Here is a 22,651-nt window from a genome sequence, read left to right as displayed (position 1 = left end):
AAGCTACCTTTCTGTAACATACTCTCTCTCTCCATTAGAATTTCTGACTGACTAGATTTCAATGTTTTGGGGTACTGTATTCAATATATTGTGAGGAAAATAACGCGCATTTTAAAAAAACTTTTCTTTCTAAATATCTGATTCAGGGAAAAAAATCCTTTCTCGTTTATTGTGAGAACTTAAACGTACTGGATATCCCTGTATGCCTGCATTTCATTTTGGGCTTGACTCAACTTATATTAAATGACAATAAAATTAATTTTAAGACGATATTAGCGGTAAGATTTATGGGCGGGCCAAGGGGAGGGGGCGGGGGGACGGTGATGAACTGTATTATTTTACTCAAGGAGACCTCAGGTTAGAGAGTTTGAGGATCACAGCTTGTTGAGAAAATCGAATTAAACATGACACTGACCGATTACAATGGTGAAGGAGTGAGCATTAATTTCCACATGCTTTTGGCGCCTACGTCCAATGTGAAGGTCCATGGTAGTTAATATGCAGGAATGATATTACAGATAATTAACACCCTGGTGTTTAGGTCTTGCCATCCTGTAGGTGACAGTTTTACAGGAGCTTGCAGCCTTATGGTAGGCCACCTCGGAGTCTGTGTTCCCTGTGGTTTTTTTATATTTTCATTTGACCTTTTAAAATAGATTTTTTTTAATTTTTATTTACAATGTATTATACTCATTATGTTATAAAAACTAAACAATTTCCCTCTCAGGATGTCAACAAAGACCTGCAGATACTATCAGTGCACCCAATCTTGATACCTGCTTTGTCAGAGCAACCAACCCTGCTAGTCGCTGTCGTATCACCCATAGTCCACAGATGCAGCCCCATTGTTTCTTCTCTGTTTCTGTACATAAAAGCATCAAAGAGGGAGAGGATGTAGCCTAACGGCTAGGGCGGTCGACCTCAAATCTGGGGAAGCGGGTTCGAGTTTCGACAACGACGCTCAACATCCTGTGATTCTGGGCAAATCACTTAATTTCTCATTGTGCCTAGCAAAAATGAATGTGTCCTCATTTAATGCAACTAGTGCTCATGTGAGACCCTGATTTCGGGTCGAGTTCGCGCTATATAAAACTTCGGACAAAAATAATCGATGGAGTGGCTATTGTCTATAAGTTAACATGGTCAAGTAAAGTTAGCTTTTGTCAACTCATTCACAGTCTTACCATTTCACTTTGCATCTGTTGACTCAATATCCTTCATTGCTCTGTTGATTGTAGCCCCAAGATGCAAATTAAAATACCAAACCTCATACCCTCTGTGCTCATGGCCCACAAGCCTGACCTGTTCTGCTGAGACCTTCACCTCACATATGGTCTAAGCTTTACGAATGTGAAAGCAAACATTTTCAACATATCAGAATCTCTCAAGACGCCATGGCCTTTAATTAAATGAAAGACAAGACACCGGATCTCTCCATAACGCTTTTGCCCATATTTACCTGCCATAAATCAATTCTAATAGGCAGTTCAGACTAGCTTCCATTGTGTTCTCAAACCATCATTCAATACCCACATGATCCAGTCAACATAAAACAACTATGCATCTCTCGGTGAGTAGAAAACATCTCTGTAGAAAAGGTCTTCCAACATAAACTAACCCTAACAAACACTCCTACACCTACCCCTGAAGTAGCACCCTATACGTGCTTAACAAAAGGTGTTGCCTCAACGTTGTTTTGCATTCACCCACACAGTTAAAAGTATTGAATTCAAACTCTCTCCACCCTGGTGTTCCAAAAATCTGATCAAAAGCAAGAGTGACATCTGCACACATGAATGTCACTACAGTAAGCCTTAATTCAACTCTTTTCTCACTCCTCTCAAGAAATAACGAAAGTAGGGACTTGTTCAACAGTTTGAAACTTTAAAACTTCTATCAACAGCCAAACATCCAGCACTTACCAGAAAAAGCAGTATCAATAAATGAATTCTTTGTCGCCAATATCAAAACTGAATGTGCCGAGCATAAACTCCATGTCCTGCCTCTACGGCGCATACCCAGATGGACTGAGTTCCAATCCCTTCTCTCCACTGATCTCACATACATCCATGCTTCCCTCAGAAACACCATATACAACATAGTACAGCATTCTACACTCCGATACCATGACATGTTTGACAAATTAATCCTTCACATCAATATTCCTCCCCGCCAGTCTTCCTAGACTTTTTGCTAACTCTCAACAAGTCTACCACTCCGCTCTGATCTCCGTTCTTACATCTCCTTTTCCCACAGGGGAAAAAGTCCTAGCCTGGTTCACATCATTCATGGCCACCATCACCAGTTACTCCACATGGTACACTTTCTCTTCCCCGTTACCTGTTGAGTCCACCATGCTTCCATCCTATCCCCACCCCTTTCTGAAATAACTGGACTTTCTTTTGCCTGCCTCAGAATTCACACGCATTGACGGTACTTGGCACTGTCTAAAACTTAGTAGTGCATGATACTTACTGCCTCAGATCTCCTTTTGATTTCGTTTAAGCGTGAAGGTGAAATTTGTACCTAAAAGTGAGTGGAACAAAAGCAGAGTTCTTCCTCCTCGCGAGTACTTACAAAACCCTGTCTGTCACCCATAAACCTTAAAGGCTTCTTGCTCTTCTTGACTGCCTGAGCCCTATCCCGATATTGTCGCTTCACAAACCAATATTGCCCAAAACAATACCCCACATGGTTCCATATTCCTCAGCAATACTAATAATATCCTGTCTCCCTGAAAGAGGTTTCTTCGGAGGTGCTACGAAAAGTACTGTAATGGTCTTTCCCCTCCCCACTCTTCTCCATAGAGCTCTTCAGATTCCCTAAGCGGGGTCAACAATGTACAGATACCCTTAGCATGTTTACTGCAGCTTTCTTAAACCTGTTTTGATGCTGTCATGGTGGCGCTACAGTCAGTGTCTAGTCAAAGCCCATGGTGTGTTCTGCCACTGCATTGTCTGCCACAACTTCTCATACCAAGACGCTTTGGTTTGCCGATCCTGCCCCACTTGTAATTCTTGTCCTATTGACAACCATTGCTATAAGGGATCTCCTATGGGTGTAGTTGATAAGAGCTTCTAAAGGTGCTTTTAGTTTAAAATAAAGTGGCTGGTAGAGATTTTCTCATCCTCATCAACTCCTGTAGACCCCTGGTGTACCCCCCCGGATGTCTTTGGTCTTCTGCTTCCTCATAGCAGCCAGAATCCGGTCACCGGCCTTCATGTGATTGTATCCGCATTCCCGTTCCAATGCTTTGAATGTAGTGTGAAATTATGGTTTTGTGCCTTTTTAAATGGCGTCTAATACAGTTACAAAGTCATCATTTGGGCTGCATAAAAAAAGCTGTACATCAGACCTATACATGGACTCCTGTGCAGGGGATTAATGTTCAATATAGAATGTCTGGAAAAGCTGAGACAATCGGAAGTCACGGCGCATGTGCAGTTGGACTTTTTTTCTTATCTCCTTCAAGGGAAATCAACTTCCCGGCCCCCAAATCCCCTCCATCCCATCTCCCCCCTTTCCTTCTCCCCTTTCTTTTGCCCCGCCATGTTTTCCTATAGCCTCTGGTTTCCTTTCCGTCCTGGAAAGGATTTTATACCATCTCCTTGTTAGAGCAAACCCCCACCTATTTCTTTGGTGAGAAAGGGTCAGAGAGCAGTTTGGGAATGCTCACAAAGACATGATTTTGGGCATACACAAACTCACAACGATACACACATCATAAAGCCCCACATCCATCCCCTTGTGTGGGAGTAACTCCTGGTGTGCACTTAAATTTGTGAAAATGTGTTTACACTTGTTAGGTGCTCTTTTATGAATGTCTTGCGAGCGTAAATCCAGACATTTTTCCATGTAAACCTATGTTTACAGCCAAAATACCCTCTGGCAATCGAGCCCTTTGTGTATTAGTGTTATTCGACTCACTTGAGGGTGCATAACCAATACCTTCCTTGTTTTAATAATGAATTAAATTTCCTGTGCAGTTTGGACTTTAACCTTCCTGATATGACATTTTCAAATAATCTAAAATGAACAAAGGTGGAATTCTGCATAATAACCTCTTAGGTGATGCTTTTTTTTCAAATAATCTAAATTAAAAGGAGTTCTGCATAATTGTGCTCTGTGTTTTTTCTCAGCTCCTCATCTGCGCCTGGAACCTGTGACCCTGGCAGGGATTATTTCTGTTCTACTCAGTCTCTTGTGCGCGGCCTTGAATTTAATCCGCGGCTTCCATGCCATCGAGAGCCTGGTGCAGGTACTGTTCTCTTTATACAGGTTTACACAAAATCACTGTTCCAGCATGGCATTAAAAATAATTCTTTCGAATGAAGTAAGGTTGTTTTTCTGCCTGGAAGCTCACCCCAGAGTCTGCTTTACGAAATGTTTCATACAACATCTACTTGTTTTCTAGTCACTGTGTAGAACTGTTGTTGCTGGTCAAATTCTGCTCTTAAATGTGATGCCTGATACCAGAGTAAACTACTTGTCGGTGGCTGTTGACAAAACCAATAGGATGCACGTTACATGTGAGCATGTAAACAGCTACAAAGTGCCCTTGTCACTCCTGTGCTTCTGTTTTTGCTGTTTTGTCTGCGTGATTCTGATTTTGGCAGTTATAGTTACTTCTGCGATTACCTCGATGTCCCTTCTTCCTCATCCATCCTTACCCCTACATACATCTACATCCTCGAGAAAAGCAAACACGTTTCCCCAAAATTCACAAACGAGTTTCTCTGAATTCCTCTTCCTTCTTTCTTTAATGAAAGGAATAGTCCTTCCTTTGTTCTTATGATTCAAAGACCCTCAGCTTCTCTACCATAAGAGCCCAACTGCGTCACATCGTAGTCTGTTTTTTTCCTGTCTTTCTCTGGAGACTGACTGTGCCCTGTATCCACCTCTTCTGTTCAGGATTAGGATTCTCTGGAGACTGACTGTGCCCTGTATCCAGCTCTTCTGTTCAGGATTAGGATTCTCTGGAGACTGACTCTGCCCTGTATCCACCTCTTCTGTTCAGGATTAGGATTCTCTGGAGACTGACTGTGCCCTGTATCCACCTCTTCTGTTCAGGATTAGGATTCTCTGGAAACTTACTGTGCCCTGTATCTACCACTTATGTTCAGGATTCGGATTCTCTGGAGACTGACAGTCCTGTATCTACCACTTCTGTTCAGGATTCGGATTCTCTGGAGACTGACAGTCCTGTATCTACCACTTCTGTTCAGGATTAGGATTCTCTGGAGACCGACTGTGCCCTGTATCTACCACTTCTGTTCAGGATTAGGATTCTCTGGAGTCTGACTGTGCCCTATATCTACGACTTCTGTTCAGGATTAGTGTTCGGATTGTCGAGGTCAGTGTGAAGCACCACTCCTGCTTTCCATGCTAGTTCCCACTGGTATCCATTTTGTTGTGCTGTAGCATGGGACGGACTGTTGTACACAAAGGCGAAGCTGTATATAGGGATTCTTGTACAAGCTGGTGCTTCTGCTCCTTTTCTGTGACCAATTATGTAGTCTGTGTACCATTGACGCGTCACATAGGGAAAAGGGCAAGTTGACTGCCTCCTCCTCATTAGAGGTGATTTAGCAGAAACAGGAATGCCACCAGCGCCTCTGAGGTTTACAAGACCCCTAGTAGCAGGCTTTTGTTCTATTTAGCTACAGCCATGATTGACTGTCAAAGTACTCCCAGAAATGTTGGCATGTGGAAGAGCCCTTCATTTCTCCTGAGCCTCTTGGTAAACCCTTTCCTTCATGATCTCCAGTAAATTGTGGACTGGGCTTTTTTTTTATCCCGGTGAAAAGGAGGAGATGGACGTACAAGAGCCAGTATTTCACAGGGAGAAGTGGCTCCAGGGCTTCCAACTGTTGGAGGTAGCGGTCTACTTTAGGGAACTCCTGGGGTTTCCTACTCCACATAGATTAGTAGATCCCAAGAAGATCTTTGGATCCTATGGGCCTCCGTCATCTGATGCTTGCATAAGGCCATCACGGATTATTTAACCTGAGAATAGAAGCACATTGAGGAAACTGGTTTCCCAATGTTTCTGTTGCTCCATAATATGAAATTTCACAATCTATAAAGGTCAGGCCTCACTTCCTAACATGTTGTCGCTATTGGCAACTAAGGATTTTTTGCCTTTCGATTTAGCTGACAAAATGGTGGAGCAACTCTCAAGCACGTTTATGCTGCTTCCCACTTTGCACTCCATATCACCATTTATGCCACATGTCTCTAAGACACTCTTGAAGGATTTTCACGTCCTTTACGATGAAGCAGAAAAGGAGTTTGCTCTTTTGAACTCTTGGCCTCCAGAGAGCTCACAATACGTTCTCTGGATGACAGAACCTTTGATCTTTTACATGCTTCTGCAGCTCCCTCTGGTGCTATCGCACCTGGCCATCGACGCATCTAGGTGTGGCTGTGGATATTGCAGGATTTCCAAAGTTTTCTAATTTTTTATCTGATGATTTTGGGCCTCATGTTGTTTAGTTCACAATTGGATTAGTTATTGAAAGAATTTGCTGAGGATAAATTGTTGCCTTTTTGGAATCAGGCTCCCGGAGCATGTTCTTCCTTGCTCATTCACACTCAACAACAACAGCAGCAGTTTCTGCACTAACAAATATTTGGCAGTTAAGTTTTTGTAGACAGGGCTGTGGGGGTTGCTTTCATTCGCAATCCCACTCTCAGCTCTTCCTCCACACCTTAGCAGCCTCCCAACACCGGAGTATGCCAAGTCTAGCTCCGGTATGGGGGACGGATTGCCTGCTCCAGTTTTAGGTCAAGCATGGGCAGCGCCTGGGCTGTTCTGCCACCCATGCTGTACTGGAGTATGGAATAGAAGCCCCACCCACTCTTGGCCCATATTTGTCATTGGCTTGTGCCATTGTCCTTCGAAAATGCTGGCTTCTGATTTGTTAATAGGCTTGTTAGTCCCTTCTTAGTACCACGTTGTCTTCAGTCGTAACCTCCCATGAGGACTGGCCCTTTTACTTCGGTTATTACACGGTAAGGCTTTTTTTAGTCCGTAAGCACTATTTTCTTTGAGTAGTTTCTCCTACTGCAGGCACAACATGCTTTCCTGCAACATTCAGCGTGCCTTGTCCACTTTCCCTTTCTAAGCAGCCTGGGACAATGACGGCCGCTTCTTTGCATAGGTCTCACATTTACAAGTTTGAGCTATTGGCATTGCACATGACAATGCTTTTTATTTATGTTTTCATTATCAAAACATATAAATAAAAGGCATTGTCATTTACAATGCCAATAGCTTAAACTCTTGAAAATGTGAGACCTTTTGCATTGCAAATTCTTGTTATGTTCAGTAGTGGTCTTATATCCAGCATTAGCGCACCCTGCAAAGCATGAAAGGAGGGTGTCAGCTGTAATTCAAGTTTTCATCAATCCTCAATGGTTCCATCAGAAGCCTCTTCTGGGAGGGGCCATGAAAAAGTCAACGCTTCTAGCTGGGATGGACACTCTCCTGAGGAAGCCTTTTGTCATTCTATTGCCTTCATGTAAGAGGGATACAGGGTCCCTTCCTTTCTCCTGTAGGGGTGAACCCATAATGAGCCGTACACTTATATTCCACTTGAAAGGAGTCAATCGTTTGCTGTCAGCAACAGCATTTAAGATGGCCTTTTTACCTGATAAAATAATTAAATCCGGTATTTATAAAGCGAGAACTAGTCATAAGGGTCTAAAGGCACTTGGAGCCGTCGGGGAGATTAAGTGAGCTATTGCCCAAAGTCACGTGATGCTGAGCTGAGCTACCACCGGCGCTGGGGATCGAACCGTGATCCCCGCAATATCTTGATACCTCTTGGCGATCCTCTGACCACTGTGGATTTACAGGAAGTTTATTTTTACATTCTGGGGCATCCTTTGTCCCAGTGTTACCCGTAGTTCACTGTGGGGGGAAATCATTACCACTTCTCCGTCCTGCTCTTTGGCTTGTAAGTCGACTCTCATTTGCATAAAGCGCCTTTTAAACGAAAGTTGATTGGCGCAGCACGGGCTTCCGCACAGCTGTGTAGTAAATCTAGGCCTCAATCGGCAGCCTCCCTCCTGCGTCATCTCTATTAGGAAATATTTCAACTATGAACTGCTAATGGGCTAGTGCATAATGGTAATGTGTGAAGCAAGTCTCCTGCCTGCATGTGCGAATGAAAAATGTATCATGTCTGCTCATTACTCGTGCAATAATTACACAGGCATCTGGTGCTACGCACACAGATCCATAACGTACGAGATTATTATGGGCACTCAGATGACAAGTCCTCTGTTCGTAATACACTGCTGAATACCAAACCAACACCATGACCATAATTAACAGTAACAAATGATGCTACCATTGTGTTCCAACACGTCCTGACTGGCTTTCCAGACTATCAAGGTTGGCACTCTTTTAATGCGAAAATGTAGCACTTTCCTTGACACTGAATCTAGAAGGTTCTGTACGTGCAGGGTATTTGGAATTAAAAGCAGCCTACTTCTGTAGCGCACACCGAGGTACACAACTGTCGAGCATTATATCGCGCTGTAAATCGTCACTGGGATACAGGGAGAGGGGTCGCTCCTCAAACGCCCTCACACCTTGGGAGTGGAAGGGAAGCGTCACTCATCGCGGGCGGCCCGTTTCAAATAAATTGTAAAGTAACCTTTTGTAAAAATAATTCAAAGTGAGAATATTGTATTGCCTGCTAGATTTTCCTCGTCACCTTTGTTAGAAGGAACAGTATTCAGCATGCCTTGCATAGCGCCTCCGTCAGGAAAGGAAGTGATGTGGCAGTGTGTTCCTGGATCACCCATGGCTTAATAAAACAGTTGTTTTATGCCTGACAAGTCGTTGTCCCGCCACCTATTTGCTGACCATCCATTATTGCCAAATATTTTGCCCACAGAAATCCAACTGACAGACCACACTGACAACTGTAATTCAGATGCACCGCCTCCAATCGCAATTAAGCTCTTTTCTTTCCTGTCTGTTATGAAATGTTTTCTCTAGCAGTAAGCAATCAATTAGTTATGTATTGTAGTTAAATTAGATTTCTGTACATAAATGATGCTCAAACGCATCACAACAATGTTTTAGCGTGCTCTTCATAGTTATCATCTTACTTAATTGTGAAAAAATTTATTTTTGTGGTCTTTCTAATAAATGATGTATTTGCACTGTCAGTGGGTTGCTATAATTTGATTTAAGGCAAATGCTTTAAGTGATTTTACTGCAGTTCATCCAAAATATGAAACCATCCAATAAATAGGTGCCCTTTGAGGTCACCCTGGACGATTCATTACTGCTATTAATCTCGTTGTACGAACCGTAGATATATACCTCTGGTGGGATTTTGTGATCAACAATGGTGTGATGGCTTGTTTAGTACCAAAACCTTCATCTGTTCAGTTGTAACATAGTGAAATAGTTCCACAGTTGTACATTGCTTAAAATTATAGATTTATTTTTTGTAGATTTTCATACGTCTCCTCCCTTGATAGAGGCTCTTAGAACATTTCACCCACCAACAGTAGAATATTATAACATAAAAAGGGAGAGACAGAAAGACAAACATTTGAAGGCTGGAACAGAAGGCCATTATTAACCCTGAACCACTTTATTGTCTTCAATGGGGCGCCCATCAATTAAATGTTCTAATATATGTAATGTAATTTTAATAGGTGTTAATCGCATGTTTCTTCCATATAGGTTGCACCCAGCCCCGCCAAGCATCTCATGCATGCCTCCCTCCTCCTTACATAACCTCATATGCAGATGACCCACAGATCCTTGCAGACTGGGATTGTGGCAATGACTTTATCAGTGTTTAGCGTAAGGCTATGTTTTTGTTTTGTTTCAAATTTCCCTCTCGGTACTTTACTATGCAGCCAGTTCATGCCACAGTGGCAGCTGCTGTTGTCACTGCTCAGTGTCACATGTCATGTCCACTTCCTCTCTTCATTCACTGGTCTCTGGATGCTCTTTTTTTGCACCACGTTCAGCTGCTAATATGGTGTTCCATGAACTCTTGAACTTCACCTTTCAGCTCACTGGCAGGATGTTCAGGCCCTCTCCATTGCTTTTAGTAATAGTCCTGCATCTTTTTGTCTGCTTCTGACAGGATAGGGTCCGAAAACTCCTTCCTTTCATTAGGAATTGCATCTTTAGTTGCGCTCCATTACTGGATGCAACCATGTCTGTTTCCCTTTCCCGGAAGGTGCTAAGGTTTAACCCCTTCCCTGCTCATGACGGAACCGTTCCGACATGAGCCACGGTTGGCGTGTGCTCAATGAGGAAATATGAATTTTATGATCAGTTATGTCCCCTATCTTAGACCCCAACGGCTCCATGTACATGCTACAAGTACATGTATGTTCCCTCCAGTTCTAGTTATGAAGACGCAAATACATGTGCGTCCACCATCAACATGTCCTCTTTCAGATCCGCCATGAATGAGTCGGATATTCCGTTCCTAAGTATGAAAGGCCACCGACTTTATGTGGTTCACTTTCCACATTTTACAGTTCAGGCGAGTAGGCCCTGAATTCTGCCATCAAGCCTTTTCCTGCTTTCTGCCTCTGAAAGCTCCAGTCCGAGCCCGCATCTGTATCCATGAACTTTGTCCTACTCCCTGCGCGGCTAACGATGCCTGATCCGGCCCGTTGCCTGCAAAAAAACTGTATTTCGCCTTCAAGATTATCTGCTCCGCTCCTCATCCGATGCATTCCTGTCTAGTAGTTTAGGTAAACATTCTTCCAGCTACCGAGCAAAGGGCTAGGCCTCACTGTCCTCATGCAAATAATTCATAGCCCCTGTTACTATGGAAGATTCCTGCCCCCTCGCATCTCATGTAGACAGTTAGACGCTTGTACATGCACTAACAGTCAGTATAGAATAGATTCCGTCCGAGAGACCTTTCCTTTTGGATAATACAGTTCTTTAAACATAAGATATTAGATATGATTTGGGATTAGGTTGACATGACCCCTCAGACTTCTGTCTCCACATGTAGAGCTAAATGTCAAGTCCCCTTCACCCTCTAGTTGCACGTCAATCACACGTCATGCGGCTGCGCACGCATCTCTGCCAAGTATTTCTGCTGACATTGCAGGATTCTTTTATGGATCCACCCACCTGTGACATCATGTTTAATGACGTTTTTAGTTTACGCCTATGTTTACGCCTATTTTCATTACGTATGTGTACTATTATCTGTATTATCAGCTGTTACGCCTCCTGCATCTGTCTTAATGTAATGCTTTTCATATAAATATCTTTACTTATCAATAATGTATTGCCTTCCCTTCCTGAACCCTCGCGGTGATGGAATTTGATGCCTATGGTTCGAACCATAATTCCTTTATAGAGGAATAAAGCCTTTCAGAACCTCTAATACCACGGATTCTGCCTCTTATTTATACTGAGTTATTCTTACTAGACTTTACCGCATAAAAAAATAGTACCGGTAATAAAATATTTACCACATCATGACGGAACGGTTCCGTCATGACAATCCTGTTGGCGGCCGCTCCGCCTCAGCGGCGCTGTTTCCCCGCCTGTGCGAGGGGACAACGCAAATGGGCGGAGTCATGACGGAACCGTTCCGTCATGAGCACAGCTCAACTGTGGCTCATGACGGAGCGGCTCCGTCATGAGCACAGGCCCACCGCGCTGCCCCCCTGCCCCCCCCAGCGCTGCAGCGGAATGTCCGCAGCAGCGAAGGGGTTAATAGCCACAGCTGGTTTGTTTCCAGATAAAAGGCGGGACAATCGTAGCCACCCTGCAGCTGGTCAAGATTGGCTACAAATATTCAGGTGTCTATCTAGAAGCCCTGCTTAGTGAGTGATTATAGTCTTGGACCAGCACTTCCTTGAACGCAGTGCCGCTGGTCCTTATAGACTGGGTGGAGGTGCTTGTACTAGCCAGAGTTATCCGGTTGCACTTGGGTGACCAATTGTACACAACGCTGCCTACAAAGCATTCAGCAAGAACCTGGTTCCAATTGGAGTTGTTTGGTGATAGCTTCCTTCATTTTGGAGACTTACAGACCTCTATGGGTGAGTGAATGCCGTCTTGGTAACACCAGCTCTGGTGGATCTTGTCCTGCCTGGTGCACGTATGGAAACCAAGAACTTCAAGCCGAATCCTAGACCAGAAACTATCTTAGTGACTCGACGAAAATCCAAGGAAAACATTAGTCCTAATAAGATATGTGAAGAAAATCACTGCCAGAGTCTTACGTTTCTCTGTTGCCATTTAGTGGGAGATCAGCTTATCCTGTATTATGACTAAGGATCACATCTAGAGTCGCTTCAGTACTTGCTTTTTGTCAGCAGTGCACCTACACGCTCTGAAAAGTAATTGCCAGAGTCACTTTCTTCACTTAGCAAGAACCTGATACGCTGGTTAGCAAAGGTACTGTTCCGTCAGGCTTGTCCCTGTGGCATCTCTCGTCTGGCTTTTGCATGAAGACACTTAGTACTTTCCTGAACTTATGTAACTGGTCCACTCATTCGTGCACTGCTGTTCATATTTACTTACCATTTACTCTACTGCCTGTTCAGATGAAGATCATTTTATTCACCTTAGATGTTTGTTGTTAAAGAGCGATTGTCTACAATACAATATATGTAGAGTTGACTTTAGATCAGCCCCTCGTTCATGATTGGATTGCTTTCTTGTCTATCTCACTTCCCTGCTCCATATCCAGTGGCTTTTCTCCCTGTTCTTGTGTTTGTTCCACCCATATAGCATAGCTGCTCTATCATGTTTATTCGTTGACTTGCATACTTCCACTTCTGCCTTGAGGGTCTGTCTGTTTCTGATTTGTCCTTTAGCTTTCCCTGGGAGTGCAGTGCTTTGCCCTATTCCCAGCCCCCAACTTTATTTTTTAATTATATACTTAATTATTATTATTTTTTTTTTTTAAATAAAAACTTTATGTAGGAGCAGGACAGCTGTCTGGCCCCTCGGTTCTTTTACAAAGGACTGTTTCAAGCAAAGCTTTTTTTTAATTTCAAAAAGCCTGTCGGCCAATTTAGAACGGAAAATTAAAGTTTAAAAAATCCGAAATGACCGCCAGTGTTTTGGTTCAGATGCGCACCCATACACACCTGGCAGTGGTCTCAACGGGATTTTTGCATTGTGGCCCGATGAACCCTTGTTCAGAGGCCTGGATTGCTGCTGTTCTATGAGAAATCCTCAAAGTACGGTTTTAATTTCTAGAGCGGATCCTAGGATGGTTTATTAGTTACAACTCCATACATCAATATCCTGTAGCTGTGCAGTAAAACAGAGTAAGGCCAAAATTGTTCTTGGCCACCATTTTTTAACCATCTTTCTACTTCCGTTGCTGACAGAAAGTACTTCACTGCAACATAAGAGTTCCCCACAAATTTACGCCTTTTAGAGCACGGAATTGTATGTTACTTTTTAAAGGTAAGTAATATCTAGCGAAAACAAAGCAATCTGTCTTTATTACATGACTAGAAATCTATATATTTTATGCTATGGCAGACCGAGGTGATAAATATCGCTAGCAAATTGGATTCCATCTTTTTTCATCCGTGACCTTTGTCATCATCCTGAATCTAGGAGAAGATAACAAATTACTTTAATAAAATTAAGAATAATTAATCTACGAAGGGCAAAGTAACTGTCAGTAGAATATGAGGCTGGGCAGCAGTCCAAGTAGCTGTAGGTTATGATTTACTTCTAAGCGAAAAACAATGTTGTTCCTATTGTAAAATATCACCGAAAAAAATCTTATACCTATAAACCTTAAACATATTTATAATATGTGCCAATAACATTTGTTGGACTCGTGGAAATTATTTGAGAAGGAGAGTGTCCAAAAAGCTTTCCATATACAATATCTGTCCTTGCACTTTCATTTATTCCTTGACCGAGCCTTGTAACAAATCGCCTGCTTGACAACAATTTATTATGGGTACTGCACAAATGGTGTCTGCCCTACTGCACTGGATGTTTTTGAATGCAGTCACGACTGTCAGTATGCGTAACACTTTATTAACAAGATCAGGCATGGCAGGCTTCCAGTAGAAGAGAGAAAATATGTTCCAGGCGTAGGAGGTACTTTCTGTTTTCCATTTGTCAGAGCCCAGTCAAGCGAACTTGCTTAGACTCTCTTTCAATAATTAATTTTTGAGAGATTGCTATTTGTGCAAACTATGTTAATCAATAAAACTAGCCTTTTTGTCTGATAGAGACTTCTAACCACAGGTTCCTCACCTTTTGAATACTTCCCCAGGTGTCAGACTGGATTTGGAAACTTCTGAGCTGTATCTTTGTGCGTTGCTCGGATCCACACTTGCGGCATTTCTCTCTGAAAATGACATGTTGAGCATACATTATATTTAATCAAGAGGGGGAGGAGGAAGGGTTTGCGATCCATTCAGCTTCCTTGTATTAATACTCAAAATCAAAAAGGAATGGATCACTTGACCTGAGTAACCAGGGTTTGCAGTGTTCGTCTGGGTTGTCAATAAAAAACCCTCATTCACGTACTCAAATCGTAAGGCGGTATATCTTGGTTCTCCGCCCTGTGTTAAAAACGTGACAGCATCATCATTGGGTTTAATTGTTGCCGTATGCTTCCTCCATCCGGGGGAGAACCACTGGTTATTGCAGTAGTGATCAGAGAAAAAGGGTTAGTGAACAGTGCTCAAGTGAGGTGAAAGTTGGCGGTGATGTTAAAAAACTCGTATACCTAGATTAGAATTTTTAATCGGTCTAGGTTCAAGATTGTTTAAAAACCGTGTCTTGCGTGTGTGGACTTGTTATTAGTCTGACTCACTATAGTGTCCATAGAAAGGTCGACATGTTTCAGCCCTTTGGTTTGCCCAGTAGGGTCAAGGGGGCTTTCTTCAGGACCTATGAAGAGTGTGGGATCTGTGTATTGTCACAGTATTAATGAAAACAAGGTATTATTTACCCGTTTCTAAAGGTCAATTAGTACCTTTAAGTCCGTGATTGTGGACTTCTTCAGATAGCCATAGAGCGTACTCGCCTTCTGCAGGGCGCAGCGCGACTTGTGCTGGCACTTCCCTTGGCAACCTGGATATGTGACAATACACAGACCCCACACTCTTCATAGGTCCTGAAGAAAGTCCCCTTGACCCTTCTGGGCAAACCAAAGGGCTGAAACATGTCGACCTCTTTATGGACAATATAGTGCGTCAAACTAATAACAAGTCCACACATGCACAACACGTTTTTTTAACAATCTTGAACCTAGACCGATAAAAAATTCTAATCTAGGTATATGAGTTTTTTAACATCACCACCAACTTTCACCTCACTTGAGCACTGTTCACTAACCCTTTTTTCGCTGATCACTACTGCAATAACCAGTGGTTCTCCTCTGGATGGAGGAAGCATACAACAAAAATTAAACCCAATGATGATGCTATCACGTTTTTAACACAGGGCGGACCACCTTACGATTTAGGAACGTGAATGAGGGTTTTTTATTGACAACCCAGACGAACACTGCAAACCCTGGTTACTCAGGTCAAGTGATCCATTCCCTTTTGATTTTGAATGTTGAGCATACAGACACTACTCCTGCTTGCTGAGGTCAGTTCCTTTCTCTCCATGCCACCATGTGCAGAACCTGAGCTACTTCTGAACTCTTTTAGAGACCTGTTTACCTTATTAACCGAAATATAGTTTGTATGGGAAATGTCTCCTCTCAAGTGGGTTAAGCAGGGATTAAGCCTGTGGTCCCTGGGCTAAGCTAAGATCATGACTGTAAGGCTTGTAGTGATTGTACATTGATAAACCGGAGGGCTATTCGCGCCGCAAGGCGAAGCTCTGACACGAAGAATCGGAAGTCCCTGTGTCATGACCTGCTTAAGTCCATTGGCCAGTCTCGGCCCAGAAGCCAATAGTGAGGTTGGTGCTCTTCACACTTCAAATCCTCAGATATGTCAAAGAAAAACATAAAAAATCCAAGCATGACTCAGCTCCTTCCGGTCAATCTTGTACACCTGAGAACGTGTGAGGGCATCGTCATGCCTCTCTATCTCGCTCCCCAAGTTGCTCGATCTCGGATTTCATTCCGCTACTTGTCCCTGCACAACCTGAGTTTTCTGGGCCGTTTGTGACACCGAGGCAGATTCAAGAGTTAAGCAAGGCCATGCTGCGACTCTGGATTCTTATCGACTTTCTTTGTCGTGCCTGTGGGCTCCACGGAGCGGACTGCTGGCGGGATTACCCTTGGTGCCAGCTTGATCCCCTGAACCCATCACTGGACCTCTATAGAGACTTTGGTGACTCCACCTTTGTTTCCACACCCAGCCCCCAGAACTTCAATGTTGATGCCGACTTCATTGCCACCGGAGGATGACGCATAAACCATTGTGCTGTCCAACTCTGAGTCTGCGCAAGCCCGACCTTGACCAAAGTCGCCTCAATGCCCATCGAGTTGAATTCCTTGCCCGTTCCACCTGATCTGCTCAACATTGGATTCCTCAGGACAAGCTTTATACGCCTCATTCATTATTTTTAACAGATTCTGATAATGAACATGACACAGTAGACATTTTTGTCCTACCTTACCATGAAGAAAACTCGTATGAGGACCCCCAGGATGTCAGTTACCTCGACACCTTTTCTCACAACCGCCTGCTCTCACATCCAGGCAGGCCACTGAGGAAAAGGCCTCATTTGCAGTAGTTATGCAGAGAGAAGCTGAGGCTCTCGACCTCTAGCTTCCTACCTTTGAGGTCAACACAAATGTTCTAACCAAAGTCGTCCTATAGAGGGCAGACCAATACTGAGCCCCTGTTGCTATATAAATGAGGCCCTCACAGGCATTCTCCCAGGGGCATGGCTGTTGCTTGCTCTTGCCCTCGATGGCGCAACACAATTGTCCTGCCCCTGTTGATCCCGCTTGTTTGACTCAACACCCTTCTCCGAGAAACAAACCCAAATGCCTTCCCGACTCCTCTTCCAGATAGGGAGTCTAAGAGAGTAGAGACTGTTGAGAAGAGGGTATTGTCTTCTACAAGTTATCTGATAAATGCATTTTATCTTTATTTTGTATTGGTTTTTTTGTCAGCAGCAGGGTTTTTTTAATACACTTTTTTTAAGCCAGGACTGCAAGCTTTGCTTCAGCTTATGCAGTAATGTTTTTTTAATAAATCAGTTTCTTGGCTTTTCATAGCTTTAAAGAAAGCGTACAATTTAAGTATTAAAAAGCATCTCTATTAGGTTAAATTAAAAATCACAACGTGCATTGCATAGATTACTCTAAACCATAATAAGTCCACCATTTGCCCCAGAGATTCCGAAACTTTCCAGGACAACCCCTTGCCTTAGAGATGGCCTCCTCTTATTTTGTGACGCGGTCCATGGCAGCATGCCAAGTAGTGAAAACAGGTGGTGTAATGGTGTACCAGGTGCGTGCTATATATCTCTTTTGGCTAATAGCATAACCAGAACCACCAAAGAGTGATCTCCCCTGGGTTCACCCAAGTCATCCAGTAAACCCAGCTGACCAGTGCGAAGTGTGGTTTCTACAGAATGCCCCAGCACTAATGAAAGTGAGTTTAAACCTCTTCCCAATAATTCACAATAACCGTGTAAGTCCACACCATGTGAAATAAATCTCTATTCTCATTCGGGCAATGAATGCACCCAGGGGATGGGTACGCCTTAGCTTGCCAGAGCCGTAGTGGTGTGAAGTAGGTGACGTGTAACTACTTTTAACTGTATCGCCCAAAGATGCAAGGACTAACCTAGCCCTCCCATCTTTTCTGCAAAAGCATAAAGAGATATGGTGAATTAATGATAAAAGATTTAAAAATTCAAGAAATACCCCCTTTTCCAAGCGAACCCATAAGAATTTTGGCCTCCAATAGATTGTACACTGGGATGTCGGTCAGAGGGGCGCAGTACAGCAATCAGGCATGGTGGAATTACAAGAATATACAGAATTGGGAGTTGTGAAGTTTAAAGTAGGCTTGCAGCTCTTTAAATTACTTCATATGAGACCCCTACCAGAAATCTCCCGTCTTGAAATGCAGGTCCCATTTTCGAAATCCCTCCAGCCGGCTCACCCCTCCAGCTGCCTCACCTGCTCAAGCCACCATCACTGCCAAAGAAGGGTTTCCAAGGTAAGTTTGCAGCCCCATTGCATCCACCGCAGCGCTGACCTCCAGGCCAGGAGTACTACCCTTGAGAGCTCCGGAATGGATGTTCAGTAATGTTTTCCCAAAAGGAATGGCCTTATTTTGTTTATTTGAAAGCCAACAAATGAGGATCTATTTAGGCAAGGCTTTCAACTATTAAATTTTGATCTGAATAGCATGGAGCACCACAATACTATGCACTATGGAAAACAGTTAGATACAAATGGACAAGTCCTGAGCATCTTTTATCATCAAATAATTACGTTTTAATGGGCGTGTAATCAGTTACAATATATAAGCTGAACAATTTCACCTTGTTACTTTTTCGGTATTGTGTATTGTCAAAGGGGCTTGCATCAGCGCTCATTCGCTAAGTATGATGCTACTATCTTTATCGCAACTGTTCCAAAATGGTAAGGAAACTGTCAGTACAAAGACAGTTGCTGCAGTAATTAGGTAGGATGCTAAGTGTTTGGCCACAGGAAGATGATTTGGGAAAGGCTGTAAATTAGTGGGCTAAAGCAAGTGGGTCCACCAGTTTGTGCTGCTGCCTACCACCATTTGTCAGGATTCAATTTGAGTCAGTTCCTACCCCGCCAGTCAGTGACCTGCAGCATTAAGTGTCAGTGTGTTGTTGGTGCGAGACCTGCCGCTCATATGGAAGATGAGCTGAGTGTCTTCTGAATGTGTACTGAAGGCTATGGGACTGATTGAGGGAGACTTATAATTTGACATGTTTGTTAAAGAGGATCCTTGAGGACACCACAGAAGATGGAGGAATTGTCTGACATGAAAGCCTGAAAATCTCTATTTTTCTCTATTTGTTTTTGGTCTTTTAAGAAATATGAAAACAAAGCAAGTATCTGACTTCGCAGACCAGATTGATGAGGTTTATGCAGCAAGATGCAGTGATCAACAGTGTTAAATGCCACTGATAGGTCGAGTGAAAAAAGGGAACTGATACTAGAGGAGTCTTCGGCCAGTTGAAGATCATCAGTCATGACCGCTGTCAATACCTCTGTGTACCCATCTCAGCAAAATTGGGAACATCATCAAATGCACTGCATCCCCCCCCCTCCCCCCCCCAAAAAAAAATACAGAACGGGGGGGCAAAATGATGATAAAAGACCTTTGCAACTCCTGGGAGCAGTGTTATCATTCCATACTGAGAGGGGGGACAAGGATCTAGACAGGAATTTTAGATACACTAACTTCTCCGTTTAAGTTTGATGGGAACAGTACCTGAGTAGAAACATGTTTGCCAGAACCCAATGGTCGCAATTTGATAAATGAGTTACATTGTTAAGGGGTCTAAAGGAGAACCTGATTTGTACTGCATTATCAATTCCAAAAACTCTAAGGATGAGAGGAGAAAAATTAGATATATTGGAAGATGTGATTGAATTAAGAGCAGAAGAAAACATGGATGCATATCATTCTGCAGAAATGTGGCCAATAATTAGAGTGATTTGGTTTACCAAATATTAGAAAGGTCTCTTCAACTTCTCTAGGATTTTTAGTTCACCAGCATGCCTTAAAGGTTATTGACTAATACAAGGGGCTTTGCCCTGGCCATAGTGTAGGTTGCTTCCCGCTATCCTTAATCATACAACAGGTATGCAGTGCTCACATTCCTGTGTTCCATACCTGCTGGTTCTTGTGCCTTATATTTGTGTCCCATGCAGCAAGTGTTCCTACCTCACATCCTTCTTTACCAGAGCTGGGTTTGCACTTATGCATTGTATGTCTGATATATATAGTCACTGAAAAAAATAAGTGTTAAAATAGCTTATGACCTCGCATATTACATCATCCATTACGTGTTCTATAACATCATAGATAACATCACTGCATCATTTGAAGTTACATTATTGATGAATAAGGTATGTTTACATGAGATGACTCTCCGTTTGACGCTCCGTTTGAGTCTTGCCTGCTGCCCTGACCACCTACCTGCAGTGAGGGGAACGGCTACTTCAGTGGGATACTTCTTTGTTTCTGCCTTCGCCCTGCTTGCGGACGCCTCCGCCACCGCCGTGAGGGGAACGGCACACCGGAACTCCATTTCCCGGCATTCCTGGGGAGCGGCGCTTGCGGTGACGACACCTGGCAGCGCCGGACCACTACTTAGGCCGCCAGGTGTCACCGCAGCGCGGGACGCTCCGTTTGAGTCTTGCCTGCTGCCCTGACCACCTACCTGCCGTGAGGGGAACGGCTACTTCAGTGGGATACTTCTTTGTTTCTGCCTTCGCCCTGCTTGCGGACGCCTCCGCCACCGCCGTGAGGGGAACGGCACACCGGAACTCCATTTCCCGGCATTCCTGGGGAGCGGCGCTTGCGGTGACGACACCTGGCAGCGCCGGACCACTACTTAGGCCGCCAGGTGTCACCGCAGCGCGGGACGCTCCGTTTGAGTCGTGCCTGCTGCCCTGACCACCTACCTGCCGTGAGGGGAACGGCTACTTCAGTGGGATACTTCTTTGTTTCTGCCTTCGCCCTGCTTGCGGTCGCCTCCGCCACCGCCGTGAGGGGAACGGCACACCGTAACTCCATTTCCCGGCATTCCTGGGGAGCGGCGCTTGCGGTGACGACACCTGGCAGCGCCGGTCCACTACTTAGGCCGCCAGGTGTCACCGCAGCGCGGGACGCTCCGTTTGAGTCTTGCCTGCTGCCCTGACCACCTACCTGCCGTGAGGGGAACGGCTACTTCAGTGGGATACTTCTTTGTTTCTGCCTTCGCCCTGCTTGCGGACGCCTCCGCCACCGCCGTGAGGGGAACGGCACACCGGAACTCCATTTCCCGGCATTCCTGGGGAGTGGCGCTTGCGGTGACGACACCTGGCAGCGCCGGACCACTACTTAGGCCGCCAGGTGTCACCGCAGCGCGGGACGCTCCGTTTGAGTCTTGCCTGCTGCCCTGACCACCTACCTGCCGTGAGGGGAACGGCTACTTCAGTGGGATACTTCTTTGTTTCTGCCTTCGCCCTGCTTACGGACGCCTCCGCCACCGCCGTGAGGGGAACGGCACACCGGAACTCCATTTCCCGGCATTCCTTGGGAGCGGCGCTTGCGGTGACGACACCTGGCAGCGCCGGACCACTACTTAGGCCGCCAGGTGTCACCGCAGCGCGGGACGCGCGTGGGACGCGCCCGGGCAAAGCCCGGGCCCGTCCTTGCCCGTCAGGTACCGTTAGAGGCCGGGCAGGGCCACCCCACTGACGTTCCCGCAGTCGGATATAGCAACAAGCAAGGTACTGTGCCACAAGCCTGATACGCATTTCAAATCCTTGATCCACCTTATGTGTTTGAACTTATTGACATTCTGAACTATAAGATTAATAGCATCCCCCCCCATAGCCCTGTGTTATTTAACATCCAAGGGTAGTACTGTAATTATTTGCGCGATTGTGTGCTTTTTACACTCCGTCTGTAACTATGAAACGAAATGGCAAAAACCCCAGCCTATCTACCTCCCAACAACTAGACAACAGACTACAACAGCGCAACCCCTTCCAAGTCTGACAGCTATTGACAAAATGCTGCAGCAAACAATTGGAGCCGTGGCTTCAGCCATAGAAAATACAGAGCGGCGTTTATCAATTACTCCTGTAATTCCCCCCCTCTCCCAAGTAGTGGAGGATGTGTCAATTGCTACAACCAACGCCCTTGATTTTAATTCTTCTTTTGTTTGTTCCTTCGCTGACCTCCCCTGTGCACAGCCCACTACCAGTGATACGCACGTCTTCCAGGTTCCCAACTCCCCACCCCACCTTCTACCTAATAAGGTTTCCGTGACTCGTACTGTAGTCAAGAAACCTAGGGCTGGGAAGAGTAAAACACTAAGGAAAAACAAGCCTCCAATTAATTCTTCCATACCGATCGACACTCCCTCTACCTTGTCCCCTACACAGGCTCCTCTCTGGGCCACCCATATGATATTAGATCACCAGGCCCATATTGAACAACTACTTGGCTCTCATTTTAAATCCCTGCTGTCTAGACTGGATAGACTGGTTTCTACCATTAACAATGCAGGCTTTGGTAAAACCAAGCCGACCGCTGTTTCCACAAATCCTCCCTCTTGTCCTGCTCCTACCCACGATAATGCCCCCGCCGCCTCTGAGACCTTACCTGTTCCCTCTCAATCGACTGGCATGATTGCCCCCGTTACAACTATTTCTTTGACTAGGGACACAGACTCAGAAAGTTCCAGAGTACAGAGGGAGGTTACCAATGTGGGGGAAAAATGTTTAGATAATCAAGCAAAAGAGTATAGAAACACTTCTATTGAGGGCCTTAACACCGCACTACCTTGTATTGATCTGCCGCCTGAGTCTCTTCCATATGTCGTTGTGCTTGCTGGTGTTCCTCCCCTACTTCAAGGGAAGAACGAGGATTTTCTGGAATTGAAAAACAAATGTATGCACTGGTCAATTCAAACAGCCCCCTCCCTTATAACATCTCTGGAGAAATTTTGGGTGTTCGGAGACTA

General features: G+C 44.5%; 1 protein-coding gene across 2 annotated transcripts in view; it reads left to right on the top strand.

Annotated features, from left to right (window-relative positions):
- SEC22A (SEC22 homolog A, vesicle trafficking protein) overlaps nucleotides 1–22,651 on the top strand; it is a 281,702-nt gene that overhangs the window by 191,352 nt on the left and 67,699 nt on the right. For both annotated transcript variants that reach the window (XM_085647316.1, XM_085647315.1), the window contains exon 5: nucleotides 4,140–4,258. In XM_085647316.1, coding sequence (XP_085503442.1) covers nucleotides 4,140–4,258 — 119 coding nt within the window. The remainder of the gene's footprint in view (nucleotides 1–4,139; nucleotides 4,259–22,651) is intronic.

Source organism: Triturus cristatus, chromosome 3_2 (genome assembly GCF_964204655.1).
Source record: "Triturus cristatus chromosome 3_2, aTriCri1.1, whole genome shotgun sequence".
Taxonomy (NCBI): Eukaryota; Metazoa; Chordata; class Amphibia; order Caudata; family Salamandridae; genus Triturus; species Triturus cristatus.
The sequence above is the reverse complement of the archived record's forward strand: the minus strand, read 5'-3'. Positions and strand labels throughout refer to the sequence as shown.